Genomic DNA, 19788 nt, shown 5'->3' with positions numbered 1-19788 from the left:
CAGCGTGAATTGTGGGCTTGTAGATCGGCGATTTTTGGCAAAGGTTCCCCCCAAAATAGGGATGCTGGGGTTCAAGTGCCTAATTAAAATGATTTGAGGTCACAGTGACATTGACCTTTGACCACCTACTTAGAACCAGTTCATCCTTCCAATTCAACTTTTGTGCCAAACGTCATGAAATTAACTCTCAAGGAGTTCCTGAGATATCGAGTTCACAAGAGTGGTTCAGTCATGAAGTCAGTGACCTTAATCTTTGACCTTTGACGACCTACTTTGTTCCAATCAGTTCATCCTTGAGTCCAAGTGTACGTTTGCACTAAATGTCATGACATTCCATCAAGGCATTCCTGAAATATGCACATGGTTGGGATGGATGGAAGTACAAACGGACAGACGGATGGACAACCTGGAAACATGTCTCTGGCGACAGCTGTCGTCGGCGGAGGCATAAAAAGATGAACTATGCCTTTAATGTGAAAACAGTTTGGTATAGTAATAAAGTAGAATAGAAAAGTAACGTAATGAATATTAAAATAAATGTGTAATCACAGGTATGCTGGTGTCCATTCCTCGTCTCTTAGCCACTTGTGTCTCGCCGTTGATATAAATTGGCTCCACCGGCTCCAAGGTGACTTCCTGAATCTGCTGGTCATCAAGAAAACTGACGACCTGCTGTGGCCTCACCAGAAGTCTGATCTGGTGCCACTGTCCGTCAAACAGAGACTGAGAGAGAGAGAGGGGGGACAAAATATTTAGTTCATTTCAAAGATGTTATTAATAATACAATATACGATCTTGTCTTAGACAGGTACATAGCTTATCAATATGCAACAGTTCCAGAAGTGTGCAGGTGATACATATATCTAACTGTGCAGGTAAAGAGCATAATGCATATCTAATCAATAGCAGCAATATCACAGTCGATTGTGCAAGGAGTTGAGCATACATGCAAGGAGTAATTGAGCCTCATATAGGTGCTTGTCTTGACATCCAGTCAAGTCACTGAACGCACCAGAACACGTGAGAATTAAATCCCATGAAAACCACAGTCACAACCCGTGTCCACATTCTGTTAGCCAACAGCGACAAGTGAACAAATCCTTTCAGGCATTAGTCAGGGCGGAGAGTGGCCGGTGTTTGTGGAAAAAGTATAGCGGATGTTGGGCCACTGCGGAAAGAAAGGTGTGTGCTCCAAGTCTTACATGTACTGTGGCAGATTTCCACTGCTGAAACTTAGTGGTTTAGAGAAGGAAATGGAATTCTCTGGAGTCTCCTTCTTGCATCCGTAAGATGATGTTGTCTACAGTACAACTACTACTTAACTGAATAACTAGGCTACTACTTAACCAACTCCAATTTTCACTTTCCGTAAGCTCCCGCTGTCTAACTCATTCATATCATTCATTCATGAAGTGAAGTGAAGTGAAGTGAAGTGAAGTGAAGTGAAGTGAGAGAGAGAGAGAGAGAGAGAGAGAGAGAGAGAGAGAGAGAGAGAGAGAGAGAGAGAGAGAGAGAGAGAGAGAGAGAGAGTGTGAGTGAGAGAGTGTGTGAGTGAGTGTGTGTGTGTGTGTGTGTGAAATGAAGGATAAATAAATAAAAAACTGGCATTAAAAAACTGGCATAAACCTGGAAGCCGGTTTTGAAGACCACTTTCTGCTCCAGCTGAGTGGTGCTGGTAGTGGTGAAGGTCACCGTCTCGTCCTCTCCGCTCAGCGTCACCGCGGCCTGCATCTCCCTGTCCTTGGACAGCACCCTCCAGAGGTCAAAGGGCACCTGGCTGGACAAGCCCTTCAGACGCAGTGTTGCTACGAACACATAGGACGGAGGAAGACCTTCAGGGAAGATGTCCCTGGTGGGAAGAAGATATCAGATATATTCTGCATTATTCACAAACTATGGGCCACATGGCTCGGGAGCTGTTGATTCCCAAGGCTGTTATTTACTTCAACCTAGTGTCCCTATTCCTTTTTAAAAAGTTTGTTTTCCAAAGTTTCTCCAAGCTACAAGCTTGTTGCACCTCGACGTGTTGTGACCTCGTAGCTATTTCCACTATTGTTGCGCGACGCCGACACGTGTATGACAAAGTATAAAACAGCGCTTAAGTGGTTAATAAACCTTTAAAGTGCTTTATATACAAAAGGATTAAATCAAACAACAATAAAATAAACTATACTCAATAAAAGAGATTCCAAGCTGACCCTGAAAGGACATAAAAGAAGGTTATACAGGGACAGAAACTGGACGACTAGGACAGAGACAATAAAGGAAATAAAATAGATCAAATGGAATAAAATACAACAATAATCAGATAAAATAATGAAACAAGGAGAAATAGTAAAAGCAGTAGTCAAATTCCCATGCCATTAACTGTTCTCTGAATTCAAAGATATAATGGCTGAATATTGAAGAACAGTCAACCCTCACATTATTGTCTAGCACATGGGATGAGAGCATTCTTTTTATATTTATTTCAGAATATGTTTTTCACATATTCTTGTTGTCACTGGATGTGGACAGGTGCTATAAATCCTTAATGTCCTCTTTATAATTCCCATATTAAATTATAGACATACTTTAAGCCATGCACCAATTTTAGTACTGGCAGACTCACTCACTGACTGTGCCAGTACTTTATGAATGCCAGGTCCACCCATAATATTGAGAGCTGGGACAATGTTGTACTATACTCTCTCTCTCTCTACTTTGCTGTTGATGCTGTTTGTTTTGTGAAGGCCACAAACGTGTGCCACAGAGTTTTGAAGTGTCACTGGATGGAAAACAACCTAAGTGCCTTCATGGAGGGTTTCTCAGTATTTTCCAAAGTAACTTGGTAGTTTTTGGAACGCAGCACATTTCCTCGACAGTTTGTGATTTATGAAGTTTTCTGGTTTGTTTTGTTGACCTCCTATCAGCATCCTGCTTCTTTTCACCAACACCCTTTTACATTTTATCCCCCCACCATTTCTACCTTACAGGTACTGACTCCCGAGTCCCACCTGCCTGGCTACCACTGATTTCTACAGTAGGTTAGGCAACACCGACTCCTTCCTAACTGCGACAACATTATCCCACGGGAGGAATTCTTTTCACTCTTAAATCAAGTTAACGACACAACCGTTAGGTGTTCTACTCCTACACAGGGTCTAAATGCCTCAAGGGAAGAGTATAGGAGACCACCTCCAACCACTGCAGAAGTGGTTGGAGGACTAGTTACATATATTGTATTAACATAGGCTACTCTACCATACATATTGGTTAAAATAATGTTAATTCAAATAACTCCAATACCGTAGCTTTAAATTCATGTGTTGCATTAACGTAACTTCCTAGTGCAGTAAAATACCGCTGTACTAGTAGCTGAAGTAGATCACAAACTAATGTATTTAATCTTATGCAATAAGCTATGATTTGTTTCCACATGGTTCGGGCATTAAATAACTAATTTCATCCTACAGTTACCTGGTGTTTTCTGTGATGTCCGTGGAGGTGCTGAGGGAGTAGGCCGCCTCAGACAGCAGAGATCCAGAGATCTGCTGGGCTTTCTTCTGGATGTTCATTCCCAGCAATAGCTCAAAGCCCTTCTCATCACGAGATGCCACCGGGATGCGCGTTGGACATACCGATTCTGAAAGGAGAGGTCACCATAATATAAAGCCCAGGGAGACTAAGTTCAAAATAGGCTTTTATACGGTAGAATCTTGAGTATTAATTTAACTCTAATAATGTAAAAATCACACCCAGTGTGAAGTGGGCGGTGTGGTCACAGTGGTCATCACAGTGATGGAAGAAGTGATGGAAGAAAAGTAATATTGTGGACCAACCATTGTACACCCCTAACTTTAAAAAAAACATAAATGTGTTTTTTTTAAGTGCATAGTCCTATTTATAGGGCTATGCACATGTGTCATGTTTCACTAGCCAATCACAGTCCTGAATAGACTGTGATTGGCCAATCACGGTGCAGGGTTAGGGGGGTACAATGGTGGCCAATCACAGCGCAGGGTTGGGGGGGTGCAATGGGTGGGGGGGTCCAAACCTCACATATAGGGGCAGTTTCACCGCCCAAAAAAAATGGAGGATTATATTAACATTCAGGATTTTACTATGTAGCTGGAAAGAAGCAAGCAAGGGGGGTGAAGATGAAGGGTCAGTAATAGTTATGTTTTCAGGCCAAAACATTTGAAAATTGATAGGTGTTAAAAGGCAAACGCGTCAGAAGGTGACTTGCTTTTGTGAACACGAACAAGACATGTCATCACCAGATACATGAGTGGCTCAGAGACTCTGCCTGAAAAAAACAAAAGCCTTACATCTCCCCCAGCCAAGTAGTGGTATTGCCCTTTAGGCTTGTGGTCTGCGACGCGTTGCGTTGTCTTCGACGCGTTGTGAGCTTGTAGATCTGCTATTTTTGGTTAATGTTCCCCCCAGAATAGGGATGCGAGGGTTCAAGTGGTTAATGTAAAAATTCAAAAGAAATATAAAAATTCAAAAGAAATAAAGTCACACAAAGAGCAATCTGGGGACCCAGAGCCAATGAGAATGAAAAACAGCGCCCTCTGCTGTTTGTACTATCTCACATTGGCTCTGGGACAATGACGACGTAGAACCCGTGCGCAAAGGAAACCGGGGTTTTGGTCTGCCTTCAGCTTTCACTTCCGGTGGTGCCACTATGTTTTCATTCCCACTAACAATATTTCTACACGGAACACTAACACCACTTCTCCCAGAGAACATGGATCGTTTTGGTTATAAGCCCACTTGTTTCTATGATGAAAGAGTAAGTTAAAATGTGAATATCTTTCCGTGGTTTTGTCTGCTCCACGGACGCTATTGTTAAATTAGTTTGGGTTTGTTTCGAGGGGGAAAGATCGACGGACACGTGAATCCCGCCCACTACATTTGATTGGGTAAAGCGCGGCCTGCTTCCTGATCTGAAGGCACGCCCACTTGTAGCCCAGTGCGTACATGTTATGACGAGCCTTCACGACAGATTCCAACGCAGAGCAGAATCTGTTCTTGAGAAATTACACAAAGAGTGATGTGGCTGCCCCTCTGCAGTATCTTTGAGGACCCCCTTGGGGTCCCGAACCCGCTGTTGACAACTAAAATTCTATGAGCAGGTGACGTGTGTCACCTCCCTCCTCTGGACTCTCTCCATACCTCGTACCGTGCTGCTTGTCACGAGTGTCACATGACACTTTCACCAAAGCATAAATTAAGGCTTTTCCTACTGCTTCCAGCTGCTTGGCAAATGGCTCCTGTGGTTTCTGGTTTAACCGGTGTTCCCAGTTGCTGCACCATGTGGTGAGTTTTGGTCACCAGAATATTATACTATACAACACAGCACATCTGTTTACTGTCACAGCGCCCCTTTAATGTCCTCAACCTGGCTGCTACCATCACATGGCTCTGGGTTTGGCCCTGGAGCATGTGGTGTGGTGTGGTGTGGTGTGTGTGCGCGCGTGAGTGCGTGCGTGCGTGCGTGCGTGCGTGCGTGCGTGCGTGCGTGCGTGCGTGCGTGCGTGCGTGCGTGCGTGCACGTGAGTGTGCGTGCATGCGTGTGCGTCATTGTCAGGAGTTCTGTTCACAACGCCTGAAAATAATATGCACTATGAAGGTTTCATTGAGACATAACACTACCACAGTACCAATCAACATGCACGCGGTGGCTGTCCATGTTGTTTCCAACAACTGGTAGCGGCAGGGCTCTAGGGATTGACCTTTTAGGTTGGTCAGTCCATCTGACCCTCCATCCAGCACTTTGGTCCCGAACAAACATGTCTCCAAAATTAATGGTTCGACTGCCATGGATTTGTTTTTTACACATTCATGTTCTGCAGATGAAGCCCCCCCCCCCTGCTGATTTGGGTGAGCCAATAGCCTTTCCTCTAGCACATGGGTCTTCAACAGGGGACTGGGACCCCTAGGGGGTCCTCAGAGTTACTGCAGAGGGGTCGTAAGTGTGTAAGCGTTTGATACCACATGTCAGATCTGCCTGGGTTTGTCAGTCCTGCCAGGACCCTGTGTTCTTTAGGACACAGGTGTTAAATTTGAGACACATTCATTTTAGCATATTTAAATGTTTTCTTAGTTTTTCAATGGGTTGGCTTAGTTTTGTCTCCTAGAGCCAGAAAGAACATTTTTTGCAATGTTCATATAGCATATGGAGCTATACTCTCTGGTGCCAGCCATAGTAATGAAGTCAATGATATTAGAGCCAATAGTTTAGTCCAACATCCTCTCTCACCCTCACAGAGTTTCTGCTCCATGGCCTCTCGGATGCGGTCTATGTTGGTGTAGTCCTCTGCGTACAGCACATATGTGGACGATGGCTTGTTGGCGATGGAGACCAGCTCTGACGTGGTGATCTCACTGCCCACCCCGACGGCAAACACGATGATGCCCTGAGCACGGGCCTCCACACTAGCGTCCACCTATGACAAAGTAGAGGCCGTCAGCGCTGTAAACAGACTTCTTGCAGTAGACATTTTTCCAGTGGAAGAAGTACTCAAATGTTTTACTTGTAAAAGTATCAATACCCCCATATAGAAATACTAGGCTTCTTAACACTGCCAGTAATGGTGAGAAAAGAATTATAGCCGCAGAGGAAGTGCATCAGCTACTGTATATTTGTGATAAAGGACTGTATGACAAATTGAAGAGGACTAAATTATGGTTATGTGGACCCACAGACATAAGACTTGACATTTGGCCAGGAAAGGCAAATATGTTTAAAGCATGGCTAACAGATGTTCAAACTAGCACGCACGCACACACACACACACACACACACACACACACACACACACACACACACACACACACACACACACACACACACACACACACACACACACACACACACACACACACACACACACACACACACACACAGAAATGTGAGTCACGCTGCATATTGTGCTTGCGTGTCTGTGGCAGTGATAACATTTACCACATCGTCCTGGGACTTGCCGTCGGTCACCACCACAGCGATGCGGTTCTTGACTCGGCTGCCTCTCTGGGAGGTGCTGAAGACGTGGTCGATGGCAAACTTGATGGCTCTGCCCGTCTGCAACGAAAACAACACAATCAATTCACCCTGCCGCCATCCTACCCTGTCTGGCCTTTATCTTCAGTGTAAATTAAAAAACTTTCACCAAAGCGCATGCAGTACAAAGTGCATTACATTCACTCACACATTCAGGGACGGTGGAGGAAACCACGCAAGGCACCAAGTTGCTCATTGGGAGCTGTTAGTGGTTCAGTGTAACAGCTTAAGGTTCCCAACCTTTGGTTCCCAAGCAGCCGCTCCACCTCTTGAGCCACTGCCGCCCCATTTCACGACTTAAACCCTCAATACTTTGTAAACTTGATCTTTGGCTCGGTACTAGGTCTGCTCTTTTTTTCCCTGTACACCAAACCTCGTAGCCGAAAATCTACAAGCGCACAACGTGTCGCAGAGTTTGTAAATCTGCTATTTTCTGCTAATGTTCCCACCAGAATAGGGATGCGATGGCACCGGGTGAAAAAGGGTTACAAAATCGTGGGATAAAAGTTTATGTACAAAAAAAGAATAGGGATGCGAGAGTTCAAGTGTTTTATGTTAACATATAAAAAATAAAGTCCCTGTCACACAAAGATATGGCGGCCCCCCTGCAGTATCTCTGAGGTGATTTAGATTAATGCCATGTTGTTTACCTATTATTGTTTGTTTAGAAGTATCTTAGTGCTTGGGCCTTGCCTGAGTGTTTCCTCCCAGGTAAGAGATGTCCTCTATGGCCTTGATGAGCTCAGCTCCACTTTGGTGTCTCCCTAAAGGAATCTCCAGACGAGTTATATCACTGTACTGAACAACAGCTACCTGCAAAATACACACACACACACACACGCGCGCGCGCGCGCGCGCACACGCGCACGCACACGCACACGCACACGCACACGCACACGCACACGCACACACACACACACACACTGGTCAAAGCTGGGAGTACAGAAGAGATGAGACCAGATAAAACAAGCAAGAGAAGAAAATACAAGACAAATGGCAACAATCATCAAATCCATATAGTGTATTATTTTAGTGTATTCTAAAATAATTTCTGAATACATTCGCTGTTTTTTTTAAGCCGATGAGGAATTTGAATTTCAGTGGAAGTAAATAGGTTGAATAAGCCACGACTAAACACTTCATCCTTTAACCACTGAAGCCCAATATACTTTGTTGTATGTCAAATAGCATGAATGGCCAATCTACAAACTCACAATGCATCACGATGCGACACGTGAGCTTGTAGATGTTTTTGCCAAATGTTCGCCTATTTCTGCAGAACGTTCACCTATTATGACATGTTTGGGGGGGTAGGGACGCTAGGGTTCATGTGGTTAAATGCCGTGGAGAGCAGTATATAATGTACCTACCTGTGTGTAGAGTGAACTGATGTCAAAGCTGCTGCTAATGTTCACCAGCCACCGCTTGGCCGTGTCAAAGTCTTCGAAGCCAACACTCCATGAGCCGTCCACAATATAGACCAGGTCATTCACTGCTGTACTGCAGCCTGTGTGTACACGCACGCACACACACACACACACACACACACACACACACACACACACACACACACACACACACACACACACACACACACACACACACACACACACACACACACACACACACACACACACACGCGCGCGCACACACACACACACACACACACACACAAAATGTTCATAGTTGAGGTCAGACCCATTTTAAGTGATACAGTATGTATAATCTACATTCCTGTCATAAGGCACACAGGTCAGTAAAGATGTACAGGGATCAGTTACGACACAAGAATATGGAAATATTTAATTGATTGTTCTTGAAATTAAACATTTTGCATTCAAGTGAAATATCACTGATGCATCTTCAATAGTCTTGTGATTTCTCCTACCACAAATGCCATTATTCCATGTTTCATTAATGATAGCCATTTTTGATAACATGATAAACATGCATCTGAAAAAAAAGCATGAGCTTTGTCAAGGCTAAACCTGCATGCTGTTATTCATACTTTTAGGATGTCCATGACAGCTGTGCTTACCGGCTCTAATGTCTTCGTCTTCGACGGCGTGGAGACAGTTCATCAGTAGGAACAGGATGAGACAGCGGACAGACCACAGCAACATGACTCTACGGCCAGGTTCTATAGCAACACACACTGCCCTGTGCTCTGCTCTGCTGTGCTGTGCTGTGCTGTGCTGTGCTGTGCTGTGCTGTGCTGTGCTGTGCTGTGCTGTGCTGTGCTGTGCTGTGCTGTGCCGCGCTCTCCTGTCTCGTCTGTGGTGTGCTGTGCTGTGCTGTCCTGTTTGTTGTCCTGTTGTTGTGCTGTCCTTCCCGACCTCAACTTTGCAGGACAACACCTGAAGCCAACAGACAGTTCAAGGGAGCACTTTGAAATATCAAAACATATCAATCAACGTTCTTCCTTGGTGTTATTTCTGTCTCCGAGATAACAGCTTTATTTACCGTAAGTCACGGTGAGGGATTGGACCCTGGTTGACTGGGATGACAGTGCATGTGGAAGCAAACCAAACCAAAACAAAACAAAGCGGGGGCGCCCGCTGGCCTAGCGGTCCATGCGCATACCACGTATAGGCTCTAATATAGCCTGACAGCGTGGCACGAGTTTGAATCCCAATCCCGACGACCTTTGCTGCGTGTCACTCCACGTCTCTCTCCCCCTGTTTCCTGTAAATCTCCACTATGTACTATAAATAAAAGGCAGAGAAGCCCCCCAAAAAATCTTTTTAAAAATATCAAAAAAAGGAAAGCAAGTGCTCAGGATCTCAAATGGCTTAAGACAAGCTTTCAGATACAATCAGTCTCTATAAGGAATAGTTCAGAAGTTGCAGTACATACAGTATGACAATGTTACTCAATAATTGACCTTTTTTACCCTTGACCGCCAAATTCAGACAGATATTGAGTAAGTAATATACAACGTTTTGTGTTCATGTATTGTGATATGATAATAATAATGAGTCAATTGTTAAGACCTTTATGAACAATCCTCTCTCTGTCTCTCTCTCACACGCACGCACGCAGCATCTGCAACTATGCGCATTTGTTGTGTGTGTGCGTGTGCGTGCGTGCGTGCGTGTGTGTCTGTGTGTGTGTGTGTGTGTGGTACATGTGCATGCGTGTGGTGCTAGTGTGTGTGCACTGTGTCAGCGATTCTCACTCCCAGCTCCAGCAGCCAGTCCATAAAATTGTCGTAAATAAAACAGCGTGCGTCAGACTGCTGAAGTCGTTACAATGGCAGTTTGGGCAACACAAGCGTGACACTCGGTCAAACCGCCGCATCTCTCCCTGTTTCCCTGTCTTTCATCAATACCAGTGCCTCTTTTCCCTCGCCACGCTTCCCACATCTCTCACTCTGCCCCTGTTAAAGGGATTTGGTGAGGGTGGTTGTCCCGTAGGACATGCAGCCTGCGTTTTATGTAGAAAGCTTACTGCTTTGATTTCACTGTGAAAAACATGCTTGCACCAACCGCAAGGCTGCAATGGCCACAACATGACTCTAAACATACTGCAGCAGGCAACCACTTAAGCCCTGTACGGTACTTCATCGTACGATGACAAGCGAAAATAGCCAATCTACAAGCTAGTGCTGCTATTTTCACTATGAGTGCCAAAATATGGATGGTAGGCTGAAAGAGGTTAAGAGGAACTCCCGCTTTTAGGCAGAGTTCACCAAAACACACACAAGACAAAAACTACAGCTGCCTGGGAGACATCAATGTCGGGGATGTCATGAGAAACCAGTTCAGTCAGGTCAACTCACACACTGAATTAAACTATTTTTAATGAACGAACAATACATTTATTTGGTTTGGTGATGGATGGATGGATCTGCTTTTAGATACTGTTACGTGTGTGAGTATGGAGTAGAGGTTGTGTGGCCGTGTGTGTGTGTGGGTTAATGTCAGTGTTTGTATGGAATTATGTGTGAGTGTGAGGGTTCACTTCCAGGTGCTGACCATCGCCTGATTACTGGCTGCCAATCACCACTGCTTCTGGTGATTGGGTGGAGAAGACTGGAGAAGACTATTTAACCATTTGACCTGTGAACACCTGTGATCTCTGGCAGCATTTGCAGTAATGCTGTCCACCCACACATGCACATAAAACTCAAGGTTAGGTTTAGGATGATTGTTCATTTCCTTGAGTTGCTCCGTGTGTCTTTAATTTATGTCAATATCTTAAGTTCTAAAACAAAAACCCACTTTATGTTGCATCCCCTTTTCCCCTAGATGGGGATGTAACAATACTCTTGAGGGAGCACGCTACATCTCCCTCTTCCAAATAGGGCCTTCTGAATCCCCCCATACAGTAGTACATAAAAGTAAATCACAGCTAGAAGAGGTAGTGGAGGATGTGCAGCAGTTCCTAGAAGGGCAGGATGAGACCAGCAAATGAACAACACAGACTTCCTATTAGTGAAGTACACATGTGATTGGTTCAGAATAGAAGCGTGGAGCCAATGGTTGGCATCCAGTAACTATGTTTACTGACTGAACTTGCTCTGCATATTTCATGCGTGACACTCGATTACTGTTACGTAAACAATACTCAAGTAATTACTGTACTGTAAATAATACGCTAATAGAGGTATTGTTACTTCACTGACTGAACAATAGGCTCTATGCACAGCAGCCATATTGGAAAGAAATTGGGCCTCTTCTTCTTCACAGGTGTTACCAATGATATTAATGAAGGCTCTGTTCCATTCTGGTCGCACAGAGTCAGGGTGCTGATATTGTTCATGTTGGCTCACTGCAAACACTGCTACACCAGTGGGTCTCAAAGTGTGAACCAGATACCCTCATGGTTCCTTGAGGGGGTTCCAAATGGCCCCTTACGAGTGTGTAACTCTGAGTGTACAAATGGAACCAAATGGACCGGGTCCATTTGGTTCCATTTGTACACTCTCAGACTTATGGGGGTCCTTGAAACTAAAAGGTTTGAGAACCACTGTGCTACACTAAATGGAACAGAGCCTTCATTAGAATCATTGGTAACACCTGTGAAGGAAGTAAGGACGAGGCCCAATTTCTTTCCAATATGGCTGCTGTGCATAGAGCCTATCATAATTTAGGCATTTAACAGATGCTCTCGTCCAGAGCGACTTAACAAGTGCGAGATCAGAGTAAATGGCATGAACCCCAGTCATTATGTGTCAGGGAAAATGTTCACGTAAATGGAGTGCAAAGAGAGCAATTTAGTGCTTCAAACGCAAATAAACTAGTGTACCTAGGTACAGTATAAACATCACACCTAGCATCTGTCTAAACAACATGCTATCTAGCATTTGTGTACAAGCAAATATAATATAGTAATAGCATCTATCAAAAACACATTAAGAGGGGATATATAGGCAAAGGGAAGAAGAGTGCTGGGGGTTTGGTGTAGTCTGAAGAGGTGAACGTGTTTTCAGATTGTGGTGGAAAATTGGGAGTGGGTCTGTAGTTCTAAAAATGTAAACTAACTGCAAGTGGGAGTTCATAACACAGTTTGGGGGACAGGAGGGAGAAGGATCTAGGACGTGTACTGAGCGTTGTCCAGGATGTTTTAGGGAAGGGACAAACAGACTTCCTGCGTCAGCTGATCTAAGCGAGTGGGAAGGGGTGTGGGGTTAGATCATGTCCTGAAGGTATGGGGTATGTGCCATGCCCTTGATTGCATTGTAGGCTATCACCCGTGTTTTGTACTGGGTGAGGGCAGCTACCGGAAGCCAGTAAAGGGAGCGCAAAAGGGGGGAGGCATGTTAAATAAAGCCCCGTGCTTCTATTCTCAACCCGTCACACACAGAGTGCCCTGTTTAAAGAGGGAAGTTTGCATTGCTCATTTGCTGCGTTGTCTCATGCTGCTGCTGCTGTAGAGTAGATGTACTGATACTTGACTTAAATATTACTCAAGCAGAATTAAATAATACTCATGGTGGTCCATGTGAAAACCACTGTTGTTTTTTACAACTTTATTTTCAATTTTCTGCCCAATGTAGGACGTTGCCAATTGTGTACTGTGGTCCCTGTATCTGCCAAACCCTACTTGTTGGTCTGTGGACGGGTGTAGACATTTAATCTAGACAACCACACGTCTCCTCTGATGCACATGGAGTCACCAGACACATAATGTCACCTGACAATGAGGAGTTTCACCAGAGTGCAACGTGAACAGAGGTTCACTTTATCTCCAATGTAGTTATTATTTAGTCAGTAAGCTCTTTTGTAATTGGTTCAATATTTATAAATCAGACACACTTAATCACTTTCACTTTTGAGTGTGTTGACTTATAGGCACTTTTTGAATAGCCTAAGTCAAAAAGTTCTTTTTTTGGGGCTTAATTTGAGTCATTTCTTCTTTCCTGAAAACCTTCAACATATGACTTAGGCAATCATGCTATGAGGCTAACGATATGTCAACTCAGTACACAAGCAGAACGATCTCCTCAATTCATCTCCTCCACTGTGAGCTCATGTATTCCTCCCTCCATCTGCTGTTTCCGCTCTGCCTCACTCTTTTATTTATTACATGTTTAAACGGCATATTACTAAATTACTCACGCGATTACAATTGTGGCATGTGGCAAGGTGGGAAATGAAGCAGAACTCCTCTCTCATGTTACAGTACGTTTTGTTGCCCATCGGTGTGCTCCACAAAACCGCCTGTATCAATATCACTCACATGGCCTCGTTAGGGAGCTACAGTTCTATGGATGAGTGAATGCATGTTGGCTCTTTATTAAGGGCTTGTTCATCAGTCTCATCAAGGTGCTGCGAATAGTAAGGTTTTCTTTGTAAACAAACACTAAACATTTTGTGTGTTACAGTTCAAGCAAACAAACAAGCCATGCGTGGCTCCCTGCTGGCTAAATTGGCTATTTAATGCGTATAGGGTATAGCAGGGCATATTATCATTCTGTGTCAAACAATATTTGAAAACAGCAAAACAAAGGGTATTTATTAATATAGTATATCTCTGCTGTCGGGCAGAAACCAGCTAACTCCAAAATGTTTATTTTTCAGGAAATTACAAAAACAAAACAAAAAGTGGAGTTAGGAGGTTTTGTTCATCATTGATAAGAACAGCTGAATGGACCTCAAAGCTCACAATGAGGTTGGAGGTCAAAAAGGGGTGGAGCCTGGAGTCAGCAAAACCAGCTAACTCCACCTACCTTTGGTGGAGTTAGCTGGTTTAGCAGAAAGTTTGAGGATCCAATGGAGTTAGCTGGTTCTGTCAGAAGCGCTTTTTAATACTTTCCATTGGTTCAATATGTTTTGACACACAGATGGGACAAAAATGCAAAAGCGTCAAAATTGAGTTTCTGCCCGAGAGCAACAATATCATATAATTAAATATTCAACACAGAATCAAATGTTGTATGGTCATGATTCACCTTGAGCCTGGATGGCTTGGTTGCAGGCTTAAAATAGTTTATATAAATATTTTCGGAAATCTCTATTGGAAAAGTTAATGGGCTTTCAATCTGTGGCACCACAAAATGGCTGTTGTATGTTGGAACCCAGCTCAGGACCTGTGCTACCTCGAGCAGTGGCTCTCAAACTTTTTTTTTTAATTCAAGGACCCCCATAACGCTGAGTGCACAAATGGAATCAAATGGACCCCTATGGATCTGTCCATTTGGTTCCATGTGTACACTCAGAGCGTACACCCTCAGCCCTGTGAGGGTCTATTTGGAACCCCCTCAAGCCTCAAGGAACCCTGATGGTCCTTGTATACCACTTTGAGAACCACTGGCCTAGAGTATGCCATTCAAGATCAACAAATCTTACCAAATCCTTGTAGCACTTAGTTTAAGTTAGAGTTAATGTGGCCTACTATTCTTCTACTCTAGATGTTGGTGAAGAACAGAATGAATTCACAGAGCTCTTATCTAGGGATTAATCATGATGTGTAGCCTAGCTGGTAATACAGTAGTATTTAAATAGACAGGGTCGTCCTGGTATCTTAGTATTTGTTCTTCATTGAAGCTGCAATAAGTAGTTTTTGACCACTAGAGGGCAACAAGTAATGTTTATTATTTTAACAGAGTAGAGAGAGAGAGAGAGAGAGAGAGAGGGGGGGAGGGAGAGAAAGAGGGAGGAGCAGTGAAGAGAAAGTGTGAGTCTAATACAGCATAGCTATGGTGTGCATACATTATACCATTTTGGTGAATGAAAGTGGAACTAGTTTGGATGATTCACGCTGGCTAACTGGCCAAGTCATCTACAATATTTCAATATTTCGCATGTTGCCGCATATTTCTCAACTTTCCGCATATTTCGCAACTTCCCGCAATTTCACCGCATAAAATAAAAAACTGCATATTTCATCGCAAAATCAAGGATTTTAGCTCGCATGATCAAGAGTTTTAGCCCGCATAATCAAGAGTTTTAGCCCGCATAATCAAGAGTTTTAGGCCGCATAATCAAGAGTTTTAGCCCGCATAATCAAGAGTTTTAGCCCGCATAATCAAGGATTTTTGCCCGCGTTTTTCTGGAGGGTCTAATATACTATAAACATGTATACAGGTATGTAGTGTATGTTTGTAGATACAAACTGATGTGCTTTGACGCACATCCAAATTTAAATAAATTAGCTGGTAGATATGTTTTAAGCTACAGTATATAGATTATGATATTTAAATGTTTGGGGATGTCTCCGCCGGAGGCGGAGAGTATGTTTTCGCTTCGTCCCGCTGTGTGTCCCCCCCCCCTAGCCAAGCTAACATTGGTCAAGCTCCACGTGACACGTGACAATATGTTGACACCAATGCTTTTGATTGGCTAGAGGGACGCATGACGAAATAAAACCATATAAATAGGTGTGTCACTTCAAAAAGCCATTATGTTTTTGAAGTGAGGTAAGACAGGATCAATCAGTCTTGATTGGAACAGTACCTTCCAGTACAAATCACCCGTCCGTCCGTCCGTGCGTGTGTGTGTCCCTCTGAGAACACCTAACATTGGTCAAGTTTCACGTGACATCACAATATGTAATATAAATATATAAATAGCTTAGACAGGAACAGTACTTTCCAGTACAAACAGAGATCACAGCTGAGATCACACAATGCTGAGATCACACAAACTGAAGAAGCAGCTAATCACATTGCTTCAAGAAGATTTTTTTTTAGATGACTACATATTCAGTCGCCCCTGCAGAACACCAAAAACCACGCGCATTCTACCAAGACGACAAGTTTGAAGAGTTGGCAAACCCATCAAAGTACCCTTATGGCCGCGGTGGTTTAAAAACAGAAAGAGCAAAAAACATCACACACAGAAAATATTTTAACCAACGCCTTTTGCATTGTGATGGCCGTTTTGCTAAAGATATAGACTATCTCCTGGCAGCTCAGTACATGTTGGAAGCACAACAAGTCAAAGATCAAATTCAGATATCCCTACGGCAAAGCCGTTTGATTAAAATAGCACGGGTCTGCTGGCGGAGACTTGAGCTCCGAGGAGCACATTTTCTAGTTATTCAATGTTATTATTTCAGCTTTAAGATGAGACATACAAGGTAAGACATCATAGGAGAGGCAGACAGTAGGAAAGCTGAGAGGGAGACAGTGCAGGAGAGACAGAGTAAGAAAGCTGAGGAAAGTTGAGAGGGAGACAGTGTAGGAGACAGTGGGTAAGCTGAGAAGGAGATGTTATACTAATAATTAATGCAAGTGGTGATTAATGCAGGGTGTAATAGTATAGCGTTACTAGTCCTTCTATCATAGTTCTACCGTTTGTGTCCTCTCTGTAATTCTGTACATATGAATGTCATCATGGACCAGGAGGAGGAACAAACCATTATTGCAATGAGTTGTTATTTTCTCAGAGAGTATAGCTTATATGTAGCCTATATAAAGTATAAACACCTAACAGTAACTTAGCCTATGTCACATTTCTATAAGTGAACTGCTTCAGTTTGTCTAACACATATGATCTAACACATCTTCCTCTGCAGTCCAAACAGGCATGCAGAGGAAGGCCTCAGGGACTGATCTGCACTTATAGTAGGAATTCTGTAAGAATGTAGTGAAGAGAATAAGAATAGAATATCTCAACAGTATAGGGGAAGGCATCCGTGCCAGTGGCTTTTCATCTCTCATCCTAGCTCCATTCCTCAGTGTTCTCTGTCAGCTTGGAACCTTTCTCTCAACTTCATTCAGATGTGGTCGGTTACTGCACCGACTCGCAGTAAAAAAAAAAAAGTTCAGCAATTACTGGAAAGCATGCGCATCTGTGCAGGACGTATAATTATATCTGAGCCAGGCAGTGACTGAGAGCGACAGAAGAGAGAGGCAGAAAAAAGAGACAGAGAGACAGAAAGAGTGAAGGGGAGAGAGAGAGAGAGACAGAGAGAGAGAGAGAGAGAGAGAGAGAGAGAGAGAGAGAGAGAGAGAGAGAGAGAGAGAGAGAGAGAGAGGGAGAGAGAGAGAGAGAGAGGGAGGAGCGGTGAAGAGAAAGTGTGTGTTCAGCGAAGGACCCAGATAACCCATAATCACACAGATGTATACACTTGTATATTTAGCATAGAGCTGCTCCCTGGACACACTTTACACCAAATGCCACGCTCGAACATGAACAGAGACAAATATGCATACCGGTAGCCATGTTTGAACTCTATAAAACATGGCATTAGATGGCAGTTACATCACATTGTACACTTTTCACTTTAGCTAGTGGGAGTGACATTAAGGTAAGTTATGATACACAACTATATCTATAAAATATGCAAACACAACATTCTCTCTGTTTTCAGCACATAATTTATATTAAAATATATTGAGTTACTGGGAATATAACTGATTCATTACATCTACAAATAAATCCTGAGTATGCTACCATTTCTACACTCTCAGAGATAAATCAAGACTGTTACTGTGCATTGTGTACACAGATGCATGTTTATTGTATATTTCTATTATGATAATTATAATATTATATCTTTTTTATTATAATGCTTATTTTTTACTATCACAAATAAGACACCAAATGTTACAACATGACATCTGCTTTGGGCCAGGCTATTTTATATTTCTCTGCAAAAAAGGATCCTAAATATTCAGAAATATTTCAAATAAGGCACCAATTTGCTGCCACATTTTAGACAGAATGGTGTCAGATCTAGATTAGAAACAATTCTCTCAGTGTTTGAGTTCTTTCATTGACAGTCATATTTGTACAGCAGTCATTTTATACCTGAATGGTTTAAAGTCAAACCATCAATGTCACAAACTTGCACCTGTGAGCAAAACAACACAGCTTAACTTTGACCAAATATGAATTAGTAGACATAAGAAGAACCCTGCTGAACTCTACACTGAAACAAACCAAGATGCCTTGGAAAGTGCTGTGCCAATTTGTATTATATTATTGAAATTTGGCCTAAATATGTTTAACCTTTTAAGTTACTATCACATTTGTATTTAATAAACCTGACCTATAGCTTTTAAGCTGAAGTTTATCATAGCACCAGTCACTTTAACTTACACCCCTAGTGGTGGAAAAACTACTCAAATTCTTTACTTAAAGTACCAATACTGCAATGTAGAAATACGCTACAAGTAAAAGTCTGGAATTCAAATTTTACTGGTATTTTTTTACAAAAGTATTGGTATACAAATGTACTTAAAGTACCAAAAGAAGAAAGTGCTCATTATGCAGAATGTCCCATTTCACAAGTTTTCAAATGTATACAAATCTTTTGAAAATAGCAGATCTACAAGCTCTTGTAGATTGGCTATTTTCAAATAGCCGAAATGTATAGGGCTGAAGTGGTTAATATGTTTAGCAATAATAATAAAAATCTACAAAGTTAAGTACCAGTAACTAAAGTTGTCCAATAATTGTGGTAAAAGAGAAATTGGATTAAAAAGTACAATATTTGCCTCTGAGATGTAGCAGAGTAGAAGTAGAAGTACTGAAATTTGGAAATACTCCACTAAAGTCAAAATACCTCACAATCATACATAAGTACAGTACTTGAGCAAATATACTTAGTTACTTTACACCACTGACAATAAGGGAATATTACTGTACCTTTATGATTCAGCTTGAAGGTGGCATTGATGAAGTGAAGTGTGCTATGAAGTGAAGAAGTACTATTCTCCTTATGGTCTGTAGAGGGAGTCAAAGGCACATGGAAGCATGTCAGGCAGTGCCAGGCAGCAGGTCTTTATAGGAGCCTAGAGGAGGCTGTGACGTTGCATGTTCCAAGTGGAGACTCTGCCCCTCCTGTCCATGACTGGAGGGAAATACATGAATGAGTTTGTTTTTTGTTTTTTATGAAGAAAGACAGATAGATGGATTACACCGATTAGACAGACAGGCAGGCAGGCAGGCAGGCAGGCAGGCAGGCAGGCAGGCAGGCAGGCAGACAGACAGACAGACAGACAGACAGACAGACAGAAGTGGTGGAAATAGTACTCACATTTTTTACTTCAGTAAAAGTATCAAGCAAAAGTATTAGTATCAAAATGTACTTAAAGTACCAAAAGTAGAAGGTAGGCCTACTCATTATGCAGAATGTCCCATTTCAAGTTTTCAAATGTATAAAAGTATTTTGAAAATAGCCAAAATGTATAGGGCTGAAGTGGGTAATGCATGTTTTGTAATAATAATCAAAATCTACAAAGTAACTATAACTAAAGTTTTAAAATAAATGGTGTAAAAGTAAAAATATTTTGATCCGAGATGTAGAGGAGTAGAGGGAAAAGTATTGGAAAATTGGAAATGCTC

The 19788-nt window shown here is 42.6% G+C and overlaps 1 protein-coding gene across 1 annotated transcript in view; it reads right to left on the bottom strand.

Moving 5' to 3' along the window:
- LOC308076997 (uncharacterized protein) overlaps window positions 1-19213 on the bottom strand; it is a 61181-nt gene extending 41968 nt beyond the window's left edge. The window contains exons 1-9 of the mRNA XM_080417526.1: window positions 19090-19213; window positions 9087-9405; window positions 8419-8555; window positions 7742-7861; window positions 6953-7069; window positions 6248-6434; window positions 3460-3625; window positions 1627-1849; window positions 550-723 (exon numbers count right to left, since the gene is read on the bottom strand). Of these exons, the coding sequence (XP_080273652.1) occupies window positions 550-723; window positions 1627-1849; window positions 3460-3625; window positions 6248-6434; window positions 6953-7069; window positions 7742-7861; window positions 8419-8555; window positions 9087-9171 (1209 nt within the window). The 5' untranslated portion in view covers window positions 9172-9405; window positions 19090-19213. The remainder of the gene's footprint in view (window positions 1-549; window positions 724-1626; window positions 1850-3459; window positions 3626-6247; window positions 6435-6952; window positions 7070-7741; window positions 7862-8418; window positions 8556-9086; window positions 9406-19089) is intronic.
- Between the last annotated feature and the right edge of the window lie 575 nt (window positions 19214-19788).

The sequence above is a fragment of the Gymnoscopelus braueri genome, assembly GCF_963280865.1.
Source record: "Gymnoscopelus braueri genome assembly, chromosome: 21".
In the NCBI taxonomy this organism is placed as follows: Eukaryota; Metazoa; Chordata; class Actinopteri; order Myctophiformes; family Myctophidae; genus Gymnoscopelus; species Gymnoscopelus braueri.
Note: the sequence above shows the minus strand (reverse complement) of the source record. Positions and strands in the feature narration are given on the sequence as shown.